Source organism: Prinia subflava, chromosome 9, assembly GCF_021018805.1.
Source record: "Prinia subflava isolate CZ2003 ecotype Zambia chromosome 9, Cam_Psub_1.2, whole genome shotgun sequence".
Classification (NCBI taxonomy): domain Eukaryota; kingdom Metazoa; phylum Chordata; class Aves; order Passeriformes; family Cisticolidae; genus Prinia; species Prinia subflava.
The window spans coordinates 8975141-8998023 of NC_086255.1; the positions used below are offsets into that span (position 1 = coordinate 8975141).

A 22883-nucleotide genomic window follows, 5' to 3' on the forward strand; every position below is an offset into this window, starting at 1 on the left:
ACTGACCAGGAAGTAAAGATTTAACCTTGTAAGTTGGTTTTCAAGATTAAGAGGGCTTCAGTTGTTGCAGTAGGAATATTTCATGCTTTTAATGGCAAAAATTACATCCAGCACTGTCTGTTCTCTCTGAAATACAAGCCAAGTACCAAGAGATCTTGATCCAGTTTAGAGTGAAAGGAAGCAGTATCCAAGAACAAAAATTTTTGTGAGTCTAGTTGCTGCTAGTAATTACAGCCTTCTTAAAGCATTTTCATTTAGCATCTAGTATGGATTATTAGGAGGAAGACCTTAAATTGGTGTAACTTGTACCAGCTCAAGGCTTTTAAATGTCTACAAAAGGGAGCAAGTGCTTCTGATCTCTCATAGTGTAGTTACATGTTACCCAGGTTGGGAAGTTTTGAAAATCAGTTCATGTGGCAGAAGTGACACACAGGAGACCAATGTAAGACAAATTTACACTTGAATTGCTATTTATGTTTTATTGTTGAGGCAGTGCCATTCACCCTCCAAGCATATCTGTGCAGCGAAGCACCACCATTTATTTTATCAACAAAAGCACTTTCCAGGCACTGCAGCAGGTGGCATCACAGGATTCAGCCTCAAGTTTCTTCAGATCTCAGTTGCACTGGATTTACTCTCCCCAACTGACTTACTCATTTTTGTGTCCAAAACCAGTTTTGTTTTTTTTTTCTCCCCAGTCTTACCTGGGGAAAAAGGTTAGGCCATCACTGACTTTGATGTCACGTTGCTTTAAGGAAAGCATAGGAAAGATAAGGAACATCATTGCTTATTGAAACATGCAGTTTCAGAGACTGAGAAGCCTTTATAGCCTCACATTTCTGACAAGCACAGTAAGTGATACAATGGTTACCTGGAGATGTCAAGGTCTTTGGGCCCAGACTAGAAATAGAATTGGGTCAGTTGTTTTTACTAGTCAAAGCTAGAGCTGACTAACAGCAAGGAGGGAATCATTTGATAAATCTTGCTTTCATTTTGGGATAGCTGACGAAGAACATTAAAGAGGGAGAGGAAAAGCCACTAACTGTCTGAACAAGACAGGGAAGACAATTCTTGTCTGCAGACAAAGAGAATTGGCCTAGGAAAGCTACAGATAGACTTTCCCCATGTTGCATCCTTGTTAGCACTGCTTTTTCAACTGCTTGAGCAGACTGCTGCAGGGACAAGAAGGAGCTCTCAGCAGAGACAGCACAGACTGATAGAAGACAAAAGTTTTCATCTGTCTTAAATAATTTTCTAAAGCAGCAGCTTAACACAAGAAAATCTCACATCTTATTTCATGTGGTAGATTCATTGTTTCAGCACAGCCTAAAGTGAAGACAAGGAAAAGAAAGTTAGAGGAACAACTTTCCTCTGGTAGAGGAACAACCAGACTACAGGAGCAAATCTGGGCTACACTGTATTACTGCCATGGCTGGAGCTGTGGCTGACCAGTGACAGTGTGGGGAACAAGTTCATGTTCTGCAGCAGTTGTGTTCTAGCTGCAGCCGTACAGAGCCAGGCAGCTGAAAATGTGGTTGCAGCAGAGCCACAAGTAATTCACACAGGCTTAATTTGATTGTGCAGTCTCAATTTATTGCATCCTATATCCTTAGGATTGACAGCTAAAGTTTTACACTTATTAGGCTCAAATTCGTAAGTGTAAAGACTTCAACGCTGCCATTTCATTTGAAAATGTCCAAAAATTGATCCAGTGCCTCTTAAAGAATAAACTGTGTTTGCTGTAGACAAATGTATTTTGCAAACCAGTTGATGCCAGATTACTCATTTTCATTATAAACAACTTATACTGTGTGGTCCAGGACTAGGAACAGGAAATTCACTTCGGTGTTTGCTGAACAGATGTTAGCATGAATTCATACTGAGTTCAGTCTGATTGCAGATCAATCCACAACAGGTCACAGTGGAGTTCATAGTTTCAGCAGGAAAACAAGGTTTGCTTTTGACAGTGAGAATGCATACAGCTGTCTTTTAAAGGCTGAGGTTCTTGCATGTTTTTGCATTTCAGTCACAGTCTGAGAAAGATGAAAGTTCTGGCTTTGCCTAGACAGTTGATGCTCAGTCCCACCGGATGTTAACACTGCTAGTTGTTGGTTTTACTACAGCCATCTTCATTCACAAGTCATTTTTCTCAGGTACTAGAAGCAAATAAATTTAAGTTCCTGTTCCCCTCCACTCAAGCCTGTCTTCACCATAGGCCATGTAGTGTCACAGATTTAACTACTCCATGCAGTTTAAAATAAACCGGCCATTTATTCTTGAGCAGATGAATAGAGGGCCTCAATCTCCTTCTGGAAGAATTTAACAAGGTCTCCTCGCTTTGCCTTCAGTGTTGGTGTCAAGAGTCCATTTTCTACAGAGAACAACTCTGTGTGGATGTACAGGTCTTTAATCTATTAAAAGAAAACAGTTTAGTGAATGATGCATAATTAGGAGACAAACAACAGTTCTTCCCAGCTTCCTTGAACAGGAATTCAGTCCCAGGAGATCTGGTAACTAAACTGGTTTTTTGGCTGATACAGCAAGAGGGTGCAATTCCAGAACAGCCCCTACAGCCTGTTGTGAACCTCCATTCCATCTCTTGGAAGTTGCTGCTGTTCCCTTCATGGCCCCTTGCTGCAGGCAGCCCATATTTCACTGCCTGCTTCAATCAGGTGTCTGGGGCAGCTGCAGGGCCCCTCCTGGCACAGGCTTTAGCAGGAATCAAGACTTCCCAGCCACTGTGTCAGCACTACAGGTGCTAGTGACAAGCAGGATTTGAAAGTACTCACTTGTTCAAAGGATTTAAGGCCAGCCTCTCTCCCCAGTCTGATCATATCATCTAAAAGAGCTTTCTTCACTGCCTAGAAGAAGCACAGCAGAAGCAGAGTGGGTAAAGCTGTCATCCTGTAATGGCAGCTCAAAACCATAACCATTTGCCCAGTCAGGGAGAACTGAGGGTGGCAAGAATACATATTCTAACATTCAAGATCTCTCATATTAAGGCCACTACAAAGTCATTTCTGTGTTCTCACTGGAAAAGAAGCAGCGATAGCCCTTGAAACAAGAGACACCTATAAAAAGTCCCAGTTTTTGCTGTAAGGCTGCTTGCATGACTCACTCAGCATTCAACCAGTTTAAATTACTGAAAAGAGGTGGATAGAACAAAGTCAGAGCAATGTAGGATTGGACTTAGAATTAAAATCTGTCTCTAACCCACTAAACACAAAGCCACTCACAGGGTTTTTGCAGAGCTCTTCAAAGGAACCTTTTACTCCCAGTTTTGCTGCAAATTCTGGAAGCATTTCAGCATCAGGAACCACGATACCTATTAGAAAAGACTGAAAAGAAGAAGAAATAGTCAGGCTGAGACCAAGATAAGGCACACTAAATGTCTTGGTCAGCTTGCTTGTGGGCAGTGTTTCTATGAAAAGTCATATGTACATCTCCATGCATTTTCAGAGTTTCAAAGGTAGCTATAAGGATTTCCAAGTCCCTGAGAGTTGTGACAGCAGTAATTGAAGTACTGACATGGTTTGTTATCTGTGCTGAATAATCCAGCAATTATTTTTAGCTAGTTTACAGATTGAAGACTTTTGTGGCCTTTCAAAACTAAAGGGGATCTTGCAAGAAAGATGGGGACAAATTTGTAGTAGGGCTTGTGGCAATAAGACAAGAGGTAATGGTTTTAAACTATAAGATAGTAAATTTATATTAAATACAAGAATTTTTTTGAAAGTGTGAGAGTAGTGAAAAAATGGCAGAGATTGCCCAGAGAGGTGGCAAATGTCCCATCCCTAGAAACATTCAAGGTCAGGCTGTGGTTCTGAACAACCTAATCTACTTGAAGAATGTCCTTACTATTGCAGGGGGGACTATTCTATGAATCTAAACTGCACAGGGCTGACCTGACATACTAATCCCACACAAGGTAATTAACCTTTACCCAGCTTGCAACAATGCCAGTTACCACTTGGAAAGTCTATGGGTCTGAGAACATCTTCCTATAAACACAGCTCTTAGGAAGAGATCTTGTTCAAGGACTCTTGTACATGCATACATTTGTGCCCTGATCATCCAGAACTTGTGGGAGCAAATCTTGCAGGATGCTCACTCCTAACATCACTTACCCTCAGACTTTCACCGTGTACAAAGACCTGGGCTACAGGAGTACTTCTAATGTAGACATTTTCTATCTTCTCTGGAGCAATGTATTCTCCTTGTGCAAGTTTAAATATATTCTTCTTTCTGTCAATGATCTTCAGTGTTCCATTCTAGAAGTTAAAAGCGGAGGTCATTAGTTCCAAGTCACTGTTGTGCTTATATAAAGAGAAGATAAACAGACTTTGTTTTGTTGTATGAAAGGCACATCTGGAACTAGTCTAGAAACCACGTACTGGTCTTTGCTTTCTACAGAGAGAAGGGTTTGTCTAATTTTTCCAGTTAGCTCAGGACATGATTAGACAGCTCCTTTATTCTCCTCTGACAGAAACCAAGATGCCTTTTTGTATCACTTCTACAGTGAAGAATAGTCTTAACTATGGGCCTAGCAGGTGTTATTTGATATCTTGTAATTGGTCTTTGGAGCTTTGCCTGGAGTTACCTAGTGAATCTACTGTGTAGAGACTTTTGTCCTAGAATTTCATCTTTAGAGATTACTGTGAAGTAACAGGAATTCACATGCAAAAGATGATTTGTGTTAAGCAGCTACTCACTGGCAACCATTTCCCTATGTCTCCAGTGTGGAGCCAGCCATCTTTATCAATTGCTTCTGCTGTCTTCTCGGGGTCTTTCAGATAACCCTTGAACACATTTGGTCCTTTAATGCAGACCTATAGCAAGCAGAGAACACTGTTAGTCAGTCACCAAGTCTTATGTTTCAGTATTTCCTGACATGCACAGGAGATGGTACCTACCTCGCCTTCATTGTTAGAAGAGAAGTAGCTCATTTCTTCCACGTCATCTAATTTTATGATATTGCAAGCCAGAGGGGCTCCAACATGGCCTAAGAGAAAAATAAAATAAATAAAATAAAATAAATAATAATAATAAAGACTGCAGTGATAGTAGATACTTACTGGGTTTCTTCACTGCTTTAACAAGAACCGGTATTGTTTAAAGGAGTCTGGCATCAAGTGTTCAAGGAAGTTGTTGCGATGCCATTTTCAGGCAGTTAATGTAGGACAAATAGCAGGTAAGTGTCAGTGCTTAGAGCATTATTGGTGTAATCAACCACACCAGCCACGAACCACTCGTGCCTCCTCAGGACCCCCTCTCATAGATCCTGGTATTCATTTGCCTTTCATCCTCCTAATGCACTGAAGTTACTGTGTTCACAAAGATGCTGACTTGAGTCTGAATTTAGAATATCCGGTACTGCTGAGATAAAAGCTAAATCTTCGGCGTCCTTCAGGAAAATAATCAAGTATCATGTCTAATTTTGTGTAAAACATGTCATTTAGGAGATAAAGCTAGTTTCTTAAGGTCATTTGGGAAGTCCTATCCAGTTTGCTCAGCTCTCTCTATTCTTTTCCTGTACTCTGGGACAAAGCCTAAACTGACCTATAACACTTTACACTGGGGTTCCTCATCTGGTTGACTCAAGAATTTTTATTCTGCACCTATTAAGCAGAAAGGTGGCTGTTGCTACCAAGAATCCCTTTGAGTACCCATGATTTAATTTTCAATAACCTGAAAGCATTAGAGCACCTAGGCTTGAGTGCCCCTTTATGTGGGCAGCTCTGGGAGACTTTACAAGTCTCAGCTCCCATACCTGTTGTCCAGTCTCCAGGCATTGAGAAAGTGGATCCAGCTGAGCATTCAGTCTGGCCATAAGCTTCAAAGATCTGTGCGAGAAAGGATGAGTACTCCTTGAACATCAAGTTCTTGGTGTGAAAGGCCTCAGTTTCAGCTGTGCCCATGCTCAAGTCTTCTTACCAACCTTTGCCTCTAAGATATCTTGATCTTATTGGTAACTGGATGTTAAAGTTCACCTATCCAAACTTTGCTTCGTTCACCTCGCTTTCTGTTCTCAAATGTGCCACACTGGGAGCTCATTGACTGTCAGAATAAGCCACAAAACTCAGAGATAGCTGCCTGACTTTGAGTGCTGCATGTTCCTATCTCTGCTGCTCTATTCCTCTTCTCAGAGCCTACAGCATAGTTTTTTGATAGTGTAGTTTGAAGTGGGCCCTGCAGAATTTTTTTTTCCTGGTACAATTAACTCAGATGAAGCAGTCTGTAAATGCCCAAGACCGACAGCATTTCCCCAAGAACAAGCTGAGCTGTACCCCAGCTATATCACTGGTCACTCATTTGTGCATAGTCAAACAGGGCTTACTTTAAAAGAAAACTCAGCTTACCTGACAGCCTAATGCTGCTCTAAGAAATGTCAGGACAGAGGGAGATATAGGGGCTGCACCTGTCACCATGATACGCACTTTTCCACCCATGGTTTCCTACAAGTGAGAAAGAAGACATCAGATCCTCCAGTATTACATTGCTTAGCTCCCTTACACTTGGAATAACTTACCTGAACTTTTTTGAAGACTAGCTTGTCCCAAATGCTGTTATTTCGAATGATGCCCTGTTTTATTTCAGCCATCTTCATAAACACAGCAAATTTTAAGAGGTAGCGCTTTACTGGGGTGTTTGCACCACTCTGGATCTGCAAGGAAAAGAACCAGTGACTCTTGGGTTTAACTCACATCTGTACATCTCATTCTTATCTTGTTAAGAGGCACCAAATCTTACTTTGATGTTCTAGGGTCTGTCTTCACCACTGCAGTGTCTAGGAGGTGACCCAAAAGGCAATACTAATTCATGTTACTGCTGAAACACTACAGCCATAGCTTTGAGGAACAGGGATCCTGATAGCTGTACACTTGTTTCATTTGCATTACAAAAGTAAACAAAGTTTTTGTCTCTTAACAGCAACAAACTTAGCCCAGTCGTGACTGGAAATGCTGTTCTTATACTCCCAGAACTCTTTCCATCTCCTCAGAAAGGATTCTATAAAATTCTTCCTGCTAAGGGCTAATTAATTAGTGGTAATGTTATATATATTCAGTATCTATTCAATGTTATTTTGTATTTGTATGCTTGTTTGGATATATGAACACAAAGAAAACTTAGCTAAAATTGCTCACGTACCTTGTCATATACTCTGTTGAGCAGTCTTGGTACAACTGGAAATAGTGTTGGCTTTAAGGTTTTCATATCATCTGTTAGCAGCCTGATATCTCCTTGGAAGAAGCCTACTTTTGCTCCACAGCTGTATACCACGGCCTAAAAAGTTGACCAGACTAACCTTAGTCAAGAAGAATTCCTAGTTTCACTAGCCATAATTATTAGTCTACGAAAAGCAGCATGATTTTCAATGCCCAGTTATTACAAAATAAAGAAAGTTATTGTGTGAATAGGTATTGAGGACATACAGATTGCTAGCACGTCTTTTACTATAATTTGATTTCTAAAAGCTCAGATATATCTATCTGTACATACCTGCACAACTCTCTCAAACATGTGAGCCAAAGGAAGATAGGAAATGGCAATATCTGAACTTGTACACTCAATTGTGTTCTAGAGGGAAAGCAAGTAGAAGTAGGTTAGCATTTTCTATGCCTGCTTGGGTTACTTTTAAGTAGAAAGTAAATAAAATTTGGATCAATTTGAGTACTTTGAGACAGACACTTCCAATGACTGAAGCAACTCAGGCACAGGCTCATCCATCACCTCCTCAATATTTTCAGCTATCACTCAAAATTAGTTTTATGTTTTGGCAAGACTGGACATACATGGTCTAGTACTCTTGTATTTAGAACTGACTCCTTGGTGAATAACTTCTATGTAGAAATTCTTGTTCAATTCAAACCAAGTTTCTTGCAGTAGTATTGTCTCATTGAAAAGGGGCACTTAGGAAAGCATCAGTTTCTGGGAGTGAATGGTTTACAGAAAATGCCCACATTAAAGCTGATTTCATGACTGAGGGACATATCCTGGAGAGTAGCTTACCTCTATGCATCTAAGGAAGGCAGCAGCATTTGAAACAACATTCTGATGTGTCAGCATGGCTCCTTTAGGGTTACCTTTAGAGAGATCAAGCAAGGTGAGCTGTGGCTCTGACTGCTTCTGCTGGCATTTCCCATGTCTTGTTTGGCTCAGTTTGAACTATCTCGGTACTAGGCTCAGTCCCAGAAATTATTGTTGTAAGAGATCACAAATATGCCTCATCTAGTGCATTCAGCTATGGATATTACATAAGGAGATGGCTACAGAAACAGCAGAGAAATTGGGAGTAACATAGAGAATGCTGAAACAAGGTTTCTGTTTTAGTCCCTGTGGGTCAAAATACACAGTTGAACAACCAATCTCTCGAACATCAAGGCTACATTTTTCATAGGGTAGGACAACATGAATTTGGCTTTTCTTGCCCTCAGTTCTAAGAAGCTTTATCTTAGTGCACTTGACTAATAGTGACAGTATCCCAAGTAAAACTGCAAGAGCAGTTTGACATTGCTCTAATTTACTGGTTTACATCCATATTCTTGGGATTTTTTATTTTTGTGCAGGGAAGCTGCATGGAGAGGCTCTCTCAGTGGGGAAGCATCACTATAAACCACCACTTACCTGTGGTTCCGCTTGTAAAACACACAACAGAAAGATCTTCAGGCTTAGGAGGCTAGAGAGTAAAAGCCACAAAAAGTCAGTGTAAGGATTATGATGGTTATCTGTAATTACATAAAATTCCTAACTGTGATGAATCAGGAATTCTGGTTCACAAAAAAATCTGCCAGCTTTCTCTACTAGCAGCATAGCAAGATGTCTTTCCAGAGATTAGTTTTACAAGTCTACAGCTGTTTGATAGAGATACTTACAACTGGTTCTCTGATGTTGTTTCTTCCCAGCTCCTGTGTTAGAGAAAAAACACAGTTTAACAGATGTGCACAGTAGATGAATACGTAATTGCATTTCAAATGCAACACCTGTTTTACTACTTTGCCTCTGGAAACTCCATCTCATTCAAACAGAAACCTCTTCCTGAATCCAATACGCATAACTCCAAAAATCTGTCTGCTGCAAGTGTGGAGAGGACACATTTGAATGTGTGGAAAGTGATCAGAACTATTTAAGGAATTTGGATGTCCTGAGCATAGAGGTTTCCTTTTATTTGATGTAGGCCAGATCTCTTTACAAGTATGCAAGATGAAGCCTATTATTGAGATGTCTACATAGCCAGTAATTAGCACTTACAGTTCCAATTAGACTCAAGTGCCAGCTTAGAAGCCTGATAAATCCTGTTACAACAGTATCATGAATTAAGCTAAACAAGTTTTGACTGTTCACGACACATGGGCACAACTTTAGTCAACGGTTTGAACTCTGCAACTCCATTTAGCTAAAGATACCAAGTTTCAAAATGACTGCTCATAAAGATGTCAGGTACAGGCATGACAACTGGGTAATTAACTTACATTAAAGTGTCATTGCTGTGACAGATCAAGATGTTTAGCTGGCAAGGTATCCCACAAGCCTTTAGCCACCTACCTCAACCTCCTGCAGTGACAGAATTTCAATTCCCACTTTAGCTCCTCTGTCCTTGAGCTCTTTATCAAAGAGATCCATGAGAACAATAATCTTTAGACGTGGGGTCTTTTTGTCCTCACAGTTCTTAAGCAAGACCTCTGCCTTCGCTGGCGTGTCACAGATCACCACGCTTATATCAGCTACAGAAAAGAAATTATCAGAAATCTATTTAGAAGACATGAGGCCAGTGACAGCTCAGCAGTACGTACTTTTAGAACATAATATTGGTTTGATGCCATTTGCATTTGTTCATATGGATTCAGTGGCTAAGAAGGTTCCTCCTACCATACTCAACTGATTGGGCAAACCTGATATTCTGGCAATATTAAGTGACGGCAAATGCTGAGGAGCTGAAGAGAAATATCTTTGCTCACAGTCAAGATGGGCATTGAAACTTTTGGTATTGCCATGATAATGTTTAGGTTTAGCCATCTTCCTTAAATCTAAAGAAATTAAGGCCCAATTGAAAGAGGTAGCTAAAATTCTTGAGTTAATACTTCAGCTTCCCTGTAGATGCAGTTACAGAAGTCTGTTCCTTTAAGTCAGCAGAGGAACTGGATTTGCCTGAGCCTTCCACTTCCCAGTTAGACTGGTAAATCATAGCTCTGTAATCCCAAAACAAGACTTGTTTCCAAGGTTCACCACCATAACTGTTGAAGTTATTTTGCTTGGCAAATTCTGTTTATGGGATGGATCCCAGATCAGTGTAACAATAGTGGATATTTATTTCCCTCATATCTCTCCTAAGACTGGGGGGAAGAAAGTCTGAAGATTTATTTAACTTCCTTGCCAATTTCTTCCATGATGGCCTGTTAGATGTTGTTTCTGTAGAACATGCAATAACCAGACAGATTAAACAGATTTAGGCATATCTTTACCCTTCCCTCCTCCACTCTTTTCATGCTACAACTTTAAATCAGACACACACATCTAGTCTTAATTTACATGCAACTCTGTCTGCGTTGTCTGATTAGCAGCGTGGGAGTTCAAGATTGCAAAATCTCAAATAGCAAATAGTTGAGCACTCTGATTGCAGAATGATCCACAGGGTCTAGCAGATCCTTCAGTGGTCTTGCAATCAAGACACAGGAGACATAGGAAGGCCAGTGGATTCTTCTAGGCAGTGAACCATGTGCCCTGCAAAGCAGCTTCATTAAGAAATTAAGTATCTATAAGAGCAGTAAGGTTAAAGGTTAAAGCTACTCTTATTTTTGCACATTTCCTTGAACTTAGCCCTCTCAAAACAAAGTTTCCTAGAAAAATCCTTATGAAAGAGTGGAAGTCAATATTTACCTTTGTTAACAATATATACAATGGCCTCTGGTCCCAGAGTGTCATAGAGTGGAACAGCAACCATTGAGTAGGTGTAGCAGGCATACTCTGAAATGATCCACTGAAAAGAATAAAAAGCACAACTAAGGAAAACCAGGAGCCCTCAAGACAGGATCACCTACCAACTTCAGCTTGACTAGCCCATGGCACTGGGGGCTATGGAAGGAGCACGTCCATGAGAGTAAGAGTTGTGAGAGGTCTTTGTATTACATGCTTGGATTGGTATGTGCTCAGTCAGCAAAAAGGGAATTGGGAGGGAAAAAGTTATGATCCTCATGTGGCCTGAAGCTATTTAAATACAGACTTCCTCTCACCTCAAGGTGTTAGAATAGTATAGGAAAGAATACACAGTTTGTTGCTTACCTCTGGCCTATTCTGAGCAAAAATGCCAATAAACTGGTCTGGTGATGGTTTGCATCCTTTTTGCAGAAGCCCTGATCCCAGGTATTTAGTTCTGTCTGAAACCTGTAAGATAGTTATTCCCCCACTTTAGTGTTACAAGGCAGTATCCCAAATTAATTCATCTGTCATTTACAATACTCACCTGCTTATATGTCAGCCACTGATAAGGTTGCTTGGGTTTCCTGTAGCCTAGGCAGCCACCATTTCCTAATCAAAGAATTCAGAAAAGCAATTTCAAAGCTCAGTACTGAAGTTGCATAACACCATAATAGAAACACTTCAAGTGGGAAATGTTTTGTCAGACTTTCTGACAGAAAGTAGTTAGTTAGTAGTTTTCTGCATGGAGAGCAGGTCAGTGTCCACAGTTAAGAACTTTGCCCAAGCCAAGACTGTAAGACTCTTAGCTTTATCCTCACAAACAATACTTCTATTATCTGGTGATATTTTTTCCATTGCACAACCCATGTGAGGTTGAAATAGCTTGCAAACCATCACATATTTCCATGCATAGGACTTGTGAAGTGACATGTACAAATTTGTGTCTGTTGTAAACAGGCAGTAATTTCACAGGAAAACTCGGGGTGTTTCTCCCTCCCAGTTCCTCTGGTGCTTCGTATCTGCTGACTCTTAACTGAACTCTACCGTCTTCAGGTTCTGATGTTTGTTCCTGCCCAGTCTGCCAAATAAAACTAATGCTAAATTGGGACAGGGAGAAATGTGGTCACTTGTCTCTCCTGCCCACAGAAGGCTAGAAGAGCTTTTGCTAGCCTGCATTATTACCACAAGGAAATTACCACAAGACACAAGGAAAAGGATCTTGGAAAAATTTTGTCTGCTTGTGATAGACAAGTACTAACTACCAGATGCAAAGCTTACCAGAAATATTCACTCCTCTCTGGAAAGTTTCATACAGGGTTTTAGCATCTTCAAAGTAATAAGAAAGCAGGTTATTATCTGTCAAGAGTGCACCTCTTCTGGCTCCTCCCTAGGAACAGAGCATGGGTATGAAACAGTGCAGAACAGATGAAATGTCATTTATTCCTCAGCCATTTTCTCATCAATCTCCTTTAAATTGTTTCAATAGCATTGCATTTTTAGGGAAGTCTTTTTCCCTTCCTGATTTTGATCTTACTCAATCACATGCAGAGGAATTTTCTAGATGGCCCACATTAACATTCAGTTACAGGTTACTGAGAGGCCTTGACTGACTGCTATCACCTGCCTTATTACATGAAGTTTCAAAGTTGATGCAGTGCATTGAAAATACAGGAAAAAAACAGTGACAGCCAAAGCTATCTGGTAAAAATCCCACCTAACCCTAGTTGGAAGGAGCTGCTGTTTCTCATCCTAGCATCTGAAGGCTTCCCTTCTCCCCACCATGCTCTTGAGTTGTACACCTGGGAGAGAAGGCTGTGCAAATTGTACAGGGGAGTTTCCACTGACACCCAAGGTCAGAATGGATCACTATTCAGATTAAGCTCCAAAACAGACCATGCCCACAAGCAGAGAAAGCATTACCTCAATTCCTATTGACTGCTTGTTCAAGTCAACAGGAGGTAAAAGGGGTTTGGGCCTGCTTATCACCCACAGGAAGATGACAGATCCAAATGCAATAAGACTGATCAGTGCTGGTGTTGGGAGTGGTGAGAACAATACTTGAAGTATCCAGATCATTGTGCTGGATCAGTGGAGCCAGAGCTGAACCTGAAACAAACGGGAGGTTTAGTAGATTTGAGGTAGAAGCTTTAATTACCTATGAGCCATGGTTACTTAAGTAGCTTGTTAAACAATACTGCAAATCATTTCAGCAGTTTGTCCCTGGAGAGTCCTGGTACAATAGTGAAGCACACTTATGCAATGTTTTAAGCCTCTTAAGAGATCTTAAGTCACCTGTCCCCATAAATCTTAATCTATGCTGCATCCACCTCCACAAAAAGCTGAAGCCTGATGAAGTCAGACAAGGAACAGATTCTTTCCATCCTTAAGTAAAACAATCTGCCTGGAGAAAACCAGTATATAATTTCCCAATTCTATCTCCCTAAGTATAACCAAAAAATGCCTATGGTTCAGTGATGTGAATTGTGGAAGTAAGAAAATTCCTCAGTATTGTAAGTGTTCGATAGGAAATGCTTTTGCTGAAATAGGAAGGGTATTGATAAATTACATGTTTAATACACCTACATATATGTCTGCAGGACAAACAGCATATTCATTGTCAGCTGCTTTTACTGGTCATGCTAGAGAAATATTCCAGAGAGTGACAGTGTGGTCAGCCAAAAAAACCAGCACAAATCAAAACTGTGAAAGTTGCTTTCCACTAGGAAGTGGTGACCTGGAAGTCAATGTGTACAATAGAAATCTAGCTGGGAAATACAGAAACAGTTCTGCTGCTTGCATTCCCTGGGGTATCTTCTGTCAAGGGCAGTGAAGCAAAATCTGAGAATGCAGACTTTCTGAGCATTCTTCCTTAGAAACAAGTACTTTTATCCCAGAATGTTCTGATGTGTTTTAAGATTAAATGGCCAAGAGAAAGGACTGCTTTTTGTCTGAATCAACTCCGATCTCAGCAACTTGTATTTGCTAAAGTCTAAATATCTGTGGAGAACACACCTACTCACACTTTGCAAGATGAATAACAACACTCTTTCAAAGTCCTTCATACAGAATGATAGGACCCCCATCAGTAGATAATATGCTGTCTATCAACTAAACCCCTGTACAAGAAGAATACCAGGACTCCTGACACAAGTTCCTGTTACCCTTTAACTATAATTACAATGAAGTTGTAGGTATTTCACAAACTGTTAGTAAGTTCAGCCAGCACCTGAAGTCAGAATTTGAGTCTCTGAGCCCAGACTGATCAGTTAGATTACCCGAGTCTGTTTTACAGTTTTGTACTTTCCAGTGGCAGTGTTAATCAGCAATGCTGGTGTGTTCCCTGGTGATAAAAGGCATGCTTTGCCTGCTCAGCATCTGGATAAGAAATGGTACCTCAGAGGCTTTTCAGCAAGTCCAAACTGCCAGATGCATATCACCTACATATCTGAGAAATACCAGCTCCCTAGCCCTCTCTTCTACTCTAAACCTTAGTTGCCACATGCCCTTCAAACTCCTGACCTTGGCTTCATGTACTGAGAGTCCAAAAAGATTGTGCTACAGCCAGAAAAGCAGGAACTGCCCTTGGAACTCTACTGATGGGCAATTCCAGTCACTGGGCATATTAAAGCTATGGGAACAAAAACCTGTTTGTAGCACAGCATATCACCCATCTCCCCAACCTTCCTTTTGGCCTTTATCAATTGAGTTTGGATAAAAAAATAAATAAAAAGCAGAACCTAAATCCAGGTCTGATCAAGTTCATTCAGGGCTAAGCTACTTAGCAGTTTAGAAGACTGAAGATTATTAATAAAATGAAATTGGTCATCAGCTGCTCTTGACACTATATATATCTGTCCCATTAATGGAGCAGTTAGCAAGCAGCTTTCTGCAGTGATTAAACTGCATCTGGTTTGTGGTTTATACTTCCTCTTTCATTTACATGAGCCAGACACTTTTTTATAGCATGAGCACTGAGGCAGCTAGGTAGAGGCATCTCCATTCTCCACCATGAAAGGTTGGATATACAAACATTATTCCTTTAGCTCAGAGCCCACTGCTAAGTCCAAGTAACTGAGCAAATCACATTTGCACCATTTGTATGTTGGAAGCTTTCTAGATTGATACATCTATTTTCACATCTTTTTAGAGCAATGTCAGAATGCTAATGTTAGACCTCCCCTTAATATTGATTATTAGCAATTAATTTGGGCACTTTCCCAGTCTTTTCCCATGTCCAGGTGGCTATAAGGAGTTTTCACTCGGTGTATTTCACATTACTCTTCCCTGGTCATGAAATTTTTCAGTCAAAAGTGAGAGACAAGAGCTATATGCAGGTAATCAGAGAGACCACAGGCCTGTACAGCTGCACCAGTTTTATTGGCTGAAGTTTGCTCTCATTTGCTTATTTCAATAATATGTTTAAGATGATTTCTCAGAAACTAGGAATGATTGGTTGTTTTTAGATTATCATGCAAGAGGTATGCAACAAAACTATCTTATTTATGGCACCAATTCTCTTCTTTAATTTATTTATATGGCTTACCATTAACACTGTCTGACTAGGTCAGACAGATCAGAGCAGTTGTCTCTTACATGGACTTATTTGACAGGAAATTTACTGAAGACACTTGTCTACCTTTTTGTGATAAGGGTCAGAGAACCCAGTAACCCCAAATGCTCCATGCAGCAGTAGACAAGTCACTGAAAATTTTTCCATCGGGGTATTTTCCAGTTCTCACTGACTCACATGCAAAGTAGTTTGTACCAAGATATCTAGGAGGACTGAACATCAAGCCCTGAAGTGGTTTTTTTTGGTTGTTGTTGGGTTTTTTTGTTTTTGGTTTGGTTTTTTGTTTGTTTGTTTGTTTTTTGCTTGGAGCAAAGTACTCAAAGTCCAGAGAGAACACATAATCAAGAAATGAGCATTAAATGCAGTTGATTCCACAAGTCTCTTGCATAGAAAGAAAGAAAGAAAGATCAGGCAATAGACTAATCCCATTGTAGCCCACTCAGCATCCCTATAGCTAGTCAAGGATGATTTTCAGTTATATTTGAATTAATTTTTAATTTCAAGAAAGACCTGTTTACAAGTTTCTCTAAAGTCTGGGAAGTATTATATGCTCATTACCTCTAGGATTTTGGTGGGTGTTTTTAGTAACTGTCTTCATTAGCCCACTTATTGCCCTGACTGAGACTACATATGCAGGACTTTGCATATACACCCTTGAAAGATAGAGAGGTTCGTGTTGTGTAAAAAAAAAGCACAGATGCACAAAACCACAGATCTAGGTAATACAAAACAAAATGCTTTTCATATCTGAAAACTATTTTCAACTTCCTTACTTTATTAATAGAATATTGACAGAGTTTTCTTTTACTTTCCAACACTGTTTCCACAAATGGATTTTAGTCTCTTCTATCAAAACACTGTAGGGTGCGTTATTCAAGCTGTAGCAAGAGATTATCAGCAAATTTGTCTCAAATCCCAGAATTAGGACAGTTGTTTACAATGCCTAGAGCTTTTAATGTAACTATTTGTCAATCCAAGTAGCTGCTAATTTATCACCTCTGGTATCATCCAAATGCTGCTTAATCCTTCTGCCCTCGAAGCTGAAAAGCCAGAGGAAGGACAGGAATCTACACTTGATAGACCATCCTGTCCATGGTAAGAGAACAGCTGCAGCCAGAGTTTAACCCACAAATCCAAGTGCCCCATGCATACATAATACCTGATCTGTATCAACTTAGTGAAAAATCAGTGCAGGACAAGAAAAAAACCACAGCATTTTGGACAGACACCAGCTTCCACTGCAGGGTAAGTCTGAGCACCAGCTGCCTTTTTGAACATCAGAGGGGTCAGAGGTAGAGTGTCTGAAACTCCTGAGTTCTGAAGGCTCAGCTCCCAGGGATACAAAATGCACAGGCTGTCTCAAACCACCTTTTAAGCCTCTTGTGCAATAAGATGCTGGACAGTTGAAAGTGTACTTAGGTTGTCTGCCCTGATCAATGGTCAGGGGTAAGATGCACTAAGCCCCAGAGTCAAAAGCTTAGTTTTTATCAGAAGAGATTACAGTGATACCATTTACAGCCTTGAGTTCAGGAGTACACATTCTCATTTGTACTGTACCTCCCCCTTTACAGCTATTCCTTCATTACCTAGAAGGAATTAACATTATTCTCTATGCTCTCCACGTGAGCAGGTTCTCTCCTCTGGAAAGTGGCTGATCTTTGTGTCATCTCCATTGCAAGAATTCATGATGGACAGCAAAGCAACCTGTGCTACTTGAAACAGTCTGCACTGCCTGGGAGAATGTCTTTTGGAGTTATGTACTTTGTATCAAGTTTGCCTAAGCTTTTGACATGATCATGACATCTTTTTTCTCGGCTTTAGTAAGGTAACACTGTTTACAGGCAGGAAAAGTGGAGTACAGCCACCTACATTAATTAGTTACTTCACCACCAGCAGCTCACTCTTTCCATTTGCTTACGCAGTGCTGCTCTTGCCTGGTGTGGTCCCACAGATGTGACACTTTGCCAGTTCTTACTCCTTGGAAACTTTGTATTCCATATTCCTCCTTGATGCTGCTGAAGTCTTGTTTAGGAACAGGGGTTCCTAACAGGGTTTAGGGACATCTAACTTTGAGCATCCAGAGAGAAATTAAAGCACAAAAGCTCAGCAGTGTCTTCTGAGCAGAGCCACACAAAAAACGAAGCAAAATGCTCACTAACCTGCATTAAACCCAGAATATGCTTCAGTGAGGCTTTAGAGTACCTCTGAAGAGGCAGAGCCAAACAGTTCAAGCACCCTTTGATCTTAGCTGAGAAACACTCTGCTAGAGGGTGGGAAAGGACGAGGCCTCAGTAACTTTCAGGAAGCAGAGTGTTGTGGTTTCTGAGCCTTGCTGATGAAACCTATTGAATTCAAACTTTCAGTTTATTGAAATAGAGAGCCCATTTTTTAAAGTGAGGAAATTTACTGTGTTGGATATTACTGTCTCTCCATCAGGAGGGCAACAACATCATGACACTACTTAGTAATAAAAGTTATTTTCTCAGACAAAATGAATACCCAAGCTTTCACATAGTCTTCATATAAGATTTTCTCCTTGAAACTACATACTCAGAAACATGCTCAACTGGCCCTTTGAAGTTTTAAAAATTTTAAAATATAGTCAGTATTGCAGTTTCTGTTACTGTTTATCCTGTTGGATAATACAGGTTCACTTCTTGCAAAACATTCATGCATCAATACTATATTAATAGGAAGTTTTCTCTAGTGATAGGACATGGTATTAAGAGCAAGGACTAAAGCTTGATTTGAAAATCCACATAGAATTCCTGAGAAAAATAGAATATTATCACTAGGCACCTTAGCCACACAGAGAAAAGGTAGCACTTAAAGTTTCTAGATATTAACGTCCATTATTTCATATTATCACGGCACTTCTATTATGAAGAACAGAGAACAAACACATATCTCAACTTAACTTAGCCCAAGGTCCACATTTAACTGATAGCACACTACCAGAGATTTCCTAGGAGGCTCCTGAAAAACTCATTATCTTGAACCCTGCATCTAATCACTGCACTTGCACCTTGGATTTAGTAAAGCCCATGTGAGTAACAACAAGCAAACTCATGAGCAATAAAACAAATACAGTAGAACTTCATTACTTAGACAGAAAATATGGCAGAGCATGTACAGAGATGAGAACTAGTGAGTCAAGGCACCTACCATTTTGAATATAGGGTAGGAAATCAACCTCTTCTCCTTAAGTAAAAAGGAGCCTTAGAAGCACAGTACAAAACCAACACCACTTTGGTAACACTCAGGTTAAAAACTACAGCCAGTTTCCTGTCCTCAGATTAAATAAATCAGCAAGCAGAAAAGCATGTTGGGAGGGGAGCTTTAAATGGGAGGAACTTGCATGGGGGAACTGGAGTGATTAAAATAAAACAAAGAAGAACCCCAACAACCCACCCACACAAGAGGAAGTCATTGAGCTTTTTTGTTTGTTAATGAGAACAGCTTGAAGTAGATCTAAATGAATTGTAAACCAAAACATTTTGAAATTATATTTACAGTTTATTCTTTCTAATCTGCTATTATCTTCTCTATTATAAAGCTGTATCCTCAAATAGCAATCTTCTCTCTATAGCTGCATATATGTTAAGGTGAGCAGAGCTTTGTAGAGTGTAATACCAACAAAATGTTTTGACTAAAGCATTTCTCATATACTGCTGCAATGGACTTGCTGGTGGGCTGGATTTCCGTTGATGGTTTTATTTGGTTTTGGTGTTAGTTTTCTTGTTGCTGTTGTTTTCCTATGCTGCATGATTTCAGAATAATCTGCTTAGCTAGACAAACCATAAAGCTGAGATGGAATTAACATTAAGCATGTACTTGCATCCAAAATACAACCTGTACTGGACCTTGGCTTGCTAAAACACGTAGCCCCTACTAATGGCAATTATGTTTTTATTGCTGCTGTAAACTTTATACTATTTAGGTAAAGCTGATTTACATGTAGTTGTGGCATTATTTAGCCTCATAGGTATCTTTTAGGGAAACTGAGGGTTGATTCACTGATTTTCCTGTAAGCTGTGCATGAAAAAGAAATAGCTTTTACTTCATGAAACTCCTCTGCCTTTGGCTTTGCCTTCCCAGATCTGTTCCTGTGGCATTTCAGAGGAGCTATGAGCTTCAGCTTTAATAGTGCCTGTCAGGGGGAATTTGTGCTTATAGAAAGGAGACAAGGCCACGCTCCCGGCCCAGCCAGTTCCATTATCACCTGCCCTGTGTGGCTCTCTTAGCATTTTCCCCCTTCAGATATCTGGCCTCGGCTGTTATTTTTCCAGGAGTAAGAGAAAAAGCAGTGAGTTTGCCCTGTCCTTGGGTAGCAGTGCTGCATATCTCAGTGCATTGGCTTTGCTGCAGGGTGGGAGAAGATGCCCACAGCAGGGTCCTACCTGGCCTGCCAGGAGCCCAGAATGGGATGCAGAGCTCCACAAGCTGCTAAGGCTACAGTCAAATGCCTGGGCTCAGTGAGTGTCACAGCTCCAACAAAAATCAGATTAAATGATGCACATAGGAAAGCTTCTCCTTAATGATCATTTCTGTTCAATGCTCATAAATTAGAATACAGCTGACACTCTTTCCCTGATACAGATAACAAGTGACATGGAAATGTTGAGGCTTTTAGTTTTTCATAACTGATCTGAATAAAGTCCAGCTTTTGGAAAGGCATAGATCTTTTTTGCTAGTAATTTTCTGTCAAAATCAAAGCAGAGTTATGAATCTCAGCCTTTGCTTCACTTTGTGCATGTATATAAAACTTACACCTGCACCCCTCATATCCATTAGTAACTTAAGATGAGCAGTAGGCAGCTTATGTGCATGGGGAGTTCAGATTGTTTCCTTTCTGTTGTCACTGTCAAAAACGTTTCACATAGAGGATGAATCAGGTGAGCTTTTGTAACAAACCTTAAGGTCATGGCACAACATGAGCTTTTGTTATCCAAAGATGCCAAAAGAACCTTTCTACATATAGCAAATAGATGAGGAATTTAATAAATAAGGGGAACGCATTGGCTCCATGTACCCTTTTCTCTGTTGTCCCTTCAAAACTTGGATTCAAATTTTGTGAGTCTGTGGGAGGTGTGAATTCATTTTATTTGAATGATTTTTGAATTCCAGTTTGTTTTTTAATGCTATAAACATAATTCTTTATTGCTCTGTTCTGCTTTTCAAGGGGTGTGTCTGGCTTTGTAAAGCAGAATAACTGCACTGGAACATAAATGATCTTCTCAGAGCACAATTGGGTTCCTCAGGAAAGGAGGTATGGACAGGAGATGGGCTCAGGACTTGGAGGAGCAGCATGCTTTTTGTCAGTTCTCTTGCTTGCAGCTTGATTTCAGGTTGGTCTTTGTCTCCACCATCCTCTCTGTACACAAGCAAGAGCTTGGAGAAGGCTCCATCTCTCTAGCTAGAACAAGCACTTGTACCAAGGCAATGGCAACAGTCTGGTGTGCCATTCCCTATGATATGGGCTTTTAAACCATTACAAAAGGCATTACAGCCAGCTTCTATGTTCCTAGTTAGGGATTAAGCCAGATTCTGTTGTATTAAATGTTGCCAATAAGCTTGTGCAGATAAATGAGGTTGCATGCTGCAACCTTTTACTGCTTGTAATGTGGTGGAAACAAATATTCTTACATTTTGTAACCTGGTTTAAACAGTAGTCTGACTGGGAGCCTGGCACTGCTACTTTTTGCATTGTATCTTTAAATAGGCATAACTAACAAACTGATAAGAAAATGGCTTCAGCCTGGACTGTAGACAGGTTTCTACTTCCAGCCACTCTATAGCAACAGGGAGTGTTCAGGTGGCTGCTCTTGTTCAAGCTGTGATTTCCCTGTATGCCACCCCGGAGCCCAGGCTTGCTTCTTCAATAACATGCAGCCAGTTATGCAGCTATTGCCTTTAACAGCACACAGTGTGATAAGAAGGTGCATTGGATCCAGGTATTGCAGCAAATTGAGGTTATTATCCCATTTGCAGTACTTCTCTGCAGGAGCAGGAAGCCCAGTACTTGGGAAACGTGGGCTTTGGCTAGGAGAGATTTGCTTACCTTCCTTCCGTGCTGGAGGAGGGTGGAGGGGCTGGTTCAGCTTGCTTCCTTTGCTGCTTTACAACTCCCAAGGGGTGTTCCAGGGTTGGTTCTTCCCCAGCTCCAGTGGTGCTTCCCCAGCTCCCGTGGCAGGACTAAGCCCCGAATCATCAGAGTGTGGCTTTAATAAACAGGCAACACTGCACCCAGGTAACCTTTGAACCTGCCTTGCAACAGGTTCAAAGGTAAAAAAAAAAATTATTCCTGATCAAATATAAAGAGCAATTTTGGCTGGTTAGAAATGTTAAACATACAAGTCTTGCACAACAGAGTTAGAGGAGAGCAGCGCATTGTGAAAACTAACCCCAGCCCTGTGAAAGCTGCAGCCCTGGGCTTTTCATAGGGCTCTCGTTTACCCTGAGTGTGCACAGGGCATGAATAAGTCTTGCTTCACTGAGAAAAGGTGCCTCTTAGATTGCACTTTGAGCAAGCAAACATATTCCAATATTTTTCACCAGGTGCTTTGTGTAGAGTCCTGTCCTGGACATGTCCAGCTGTTGAGGCATGGGTACCCCTTGCAGCTCCAGGGGTCTGTGAAGAAGCCTCTCCTTTGGGGCCAGGGCTCTCAGTTGGGATGTATGGGGGGCTGGTCATCTCACCATGGTGCACCTTTCCTTTTGACACTGTGCAAAGGTTAGTGCACTTGCTCAATTGCCAAGTAGGCCAAGCCTGTTTTGTGAGAGATTTCTTGTGTTGATTTAAACAACTGTGGTTTTCATTTGTTGTTTGTGCTCTGGAGAGCATCCAGAGGGTAACAAAGACGGTGAAGGGCCTTGAGGGGAAGGTGTATGAGGAGCTGCTAAGGGCACTTGGTTTGTTCAGCCTGGAGAAGAGGAGACTGAAGGGGAGAGCTTCCTCGTGAGGGAGAGAGGAGAGGCAGACAGCTCTTCTGTGGTGACCAGTGACAGGAGCCAAGGGAATGGAAGCTGTGTCAGGAGAGGTTTAGTTTGGACATCAGAAAAAGATTCTTCACCAAGAGGGTGTTTGGGCACTGGAACAGGCTCCCCAGGGAAGTGGTCATAGCATCAGCCCTCACGGAGTTCAAAGAGTGTTTGGACAATGCTCTCAGGCACATGGGGTGACTTTTGGGAATGGTTCTGTGCAGGGTAAGGAGTTGGACTCAATGATCCTTGTGGATCCCTTCTAACTCAGAATATTCTGTGATTCTGTGACTGGTCAAGATAATAAAGCTTTTGTTGATCTAGATCTGGTTTGTCTGGTGCTGGAATTTGACTCCTGTATGATATCTGAAGGGTAAACTAATATTAACACTTTTCACTTGAGTATTCTTAATTGGTG

At 40.8% G+C, this 22883-nt stretch overlaps 1 protein-coding gene across 1 annotated transcript; it reads right to left on the bottom strand.

The window, feature by feature from the left end:
• Positions 1–1571: 1571 nt before the first annotated feature.
• On the bottom strand, positions 1572–21891 carry ACSL5 (acyl-CoA synthetase long chain family member 5). Its single transcript, XM_063405312.1, has 21 exons — positions 21546–21891; positions 12835–13020; positions 12193–12301; positions 11459–11523; positions 11278–11379; positions 10876–10975; positions 9544–9722; positions 8874–8906; positions 8626–8677; positions 8011–8084; positions 7501–7578; positions 7150–7284; positions 6530–6664; positions 6360–6455; positions 5771–5843; positions 4914–5002; positions 4713–4829; positions 4128–4271; positions 3237–3338; positions 2790–2861; positions 1572–2411 (listed from the first exon to the last, which is right to left on the bottom strand). The coding sequence occupies exons 2-21, from the start codon at positions 12988–12990 to the stop codon at positions 2271–2273; spliced, it is 2052 nt and encodes a 683-aa protein (XP_063261382.1). The 5' UTR covers positions 12991–13020; positions 21546–21891; the 3' UTR covers positions 1572–2270.
• Positions 21892–22883: the final 992 nt, after the last annotated feature.

Coding starts and splice junctions, on each gene's coding strand:
- ACSL5 (XM_063405312.1), bottom strand. CDS start 12,990: ATGATCTGGATACTTCAAGTATTGTTCTCACCACTCCCAACACCAGCA. Junction 5,844..6,359: donor GAGCAGCATTAGGCTGTCAG/GTAAGCTGAGTT, acceptor TTTCTCGCACAG/ATCTTTGAAGCTTATGGCCA. Junction 3,339..4,127: donor TACACGGTGAAAGTCTGAGG/GTAAGTGATGTT, acceptor TCTTCTTTTCAG/TCTTTTCTAATAGGTATCGT.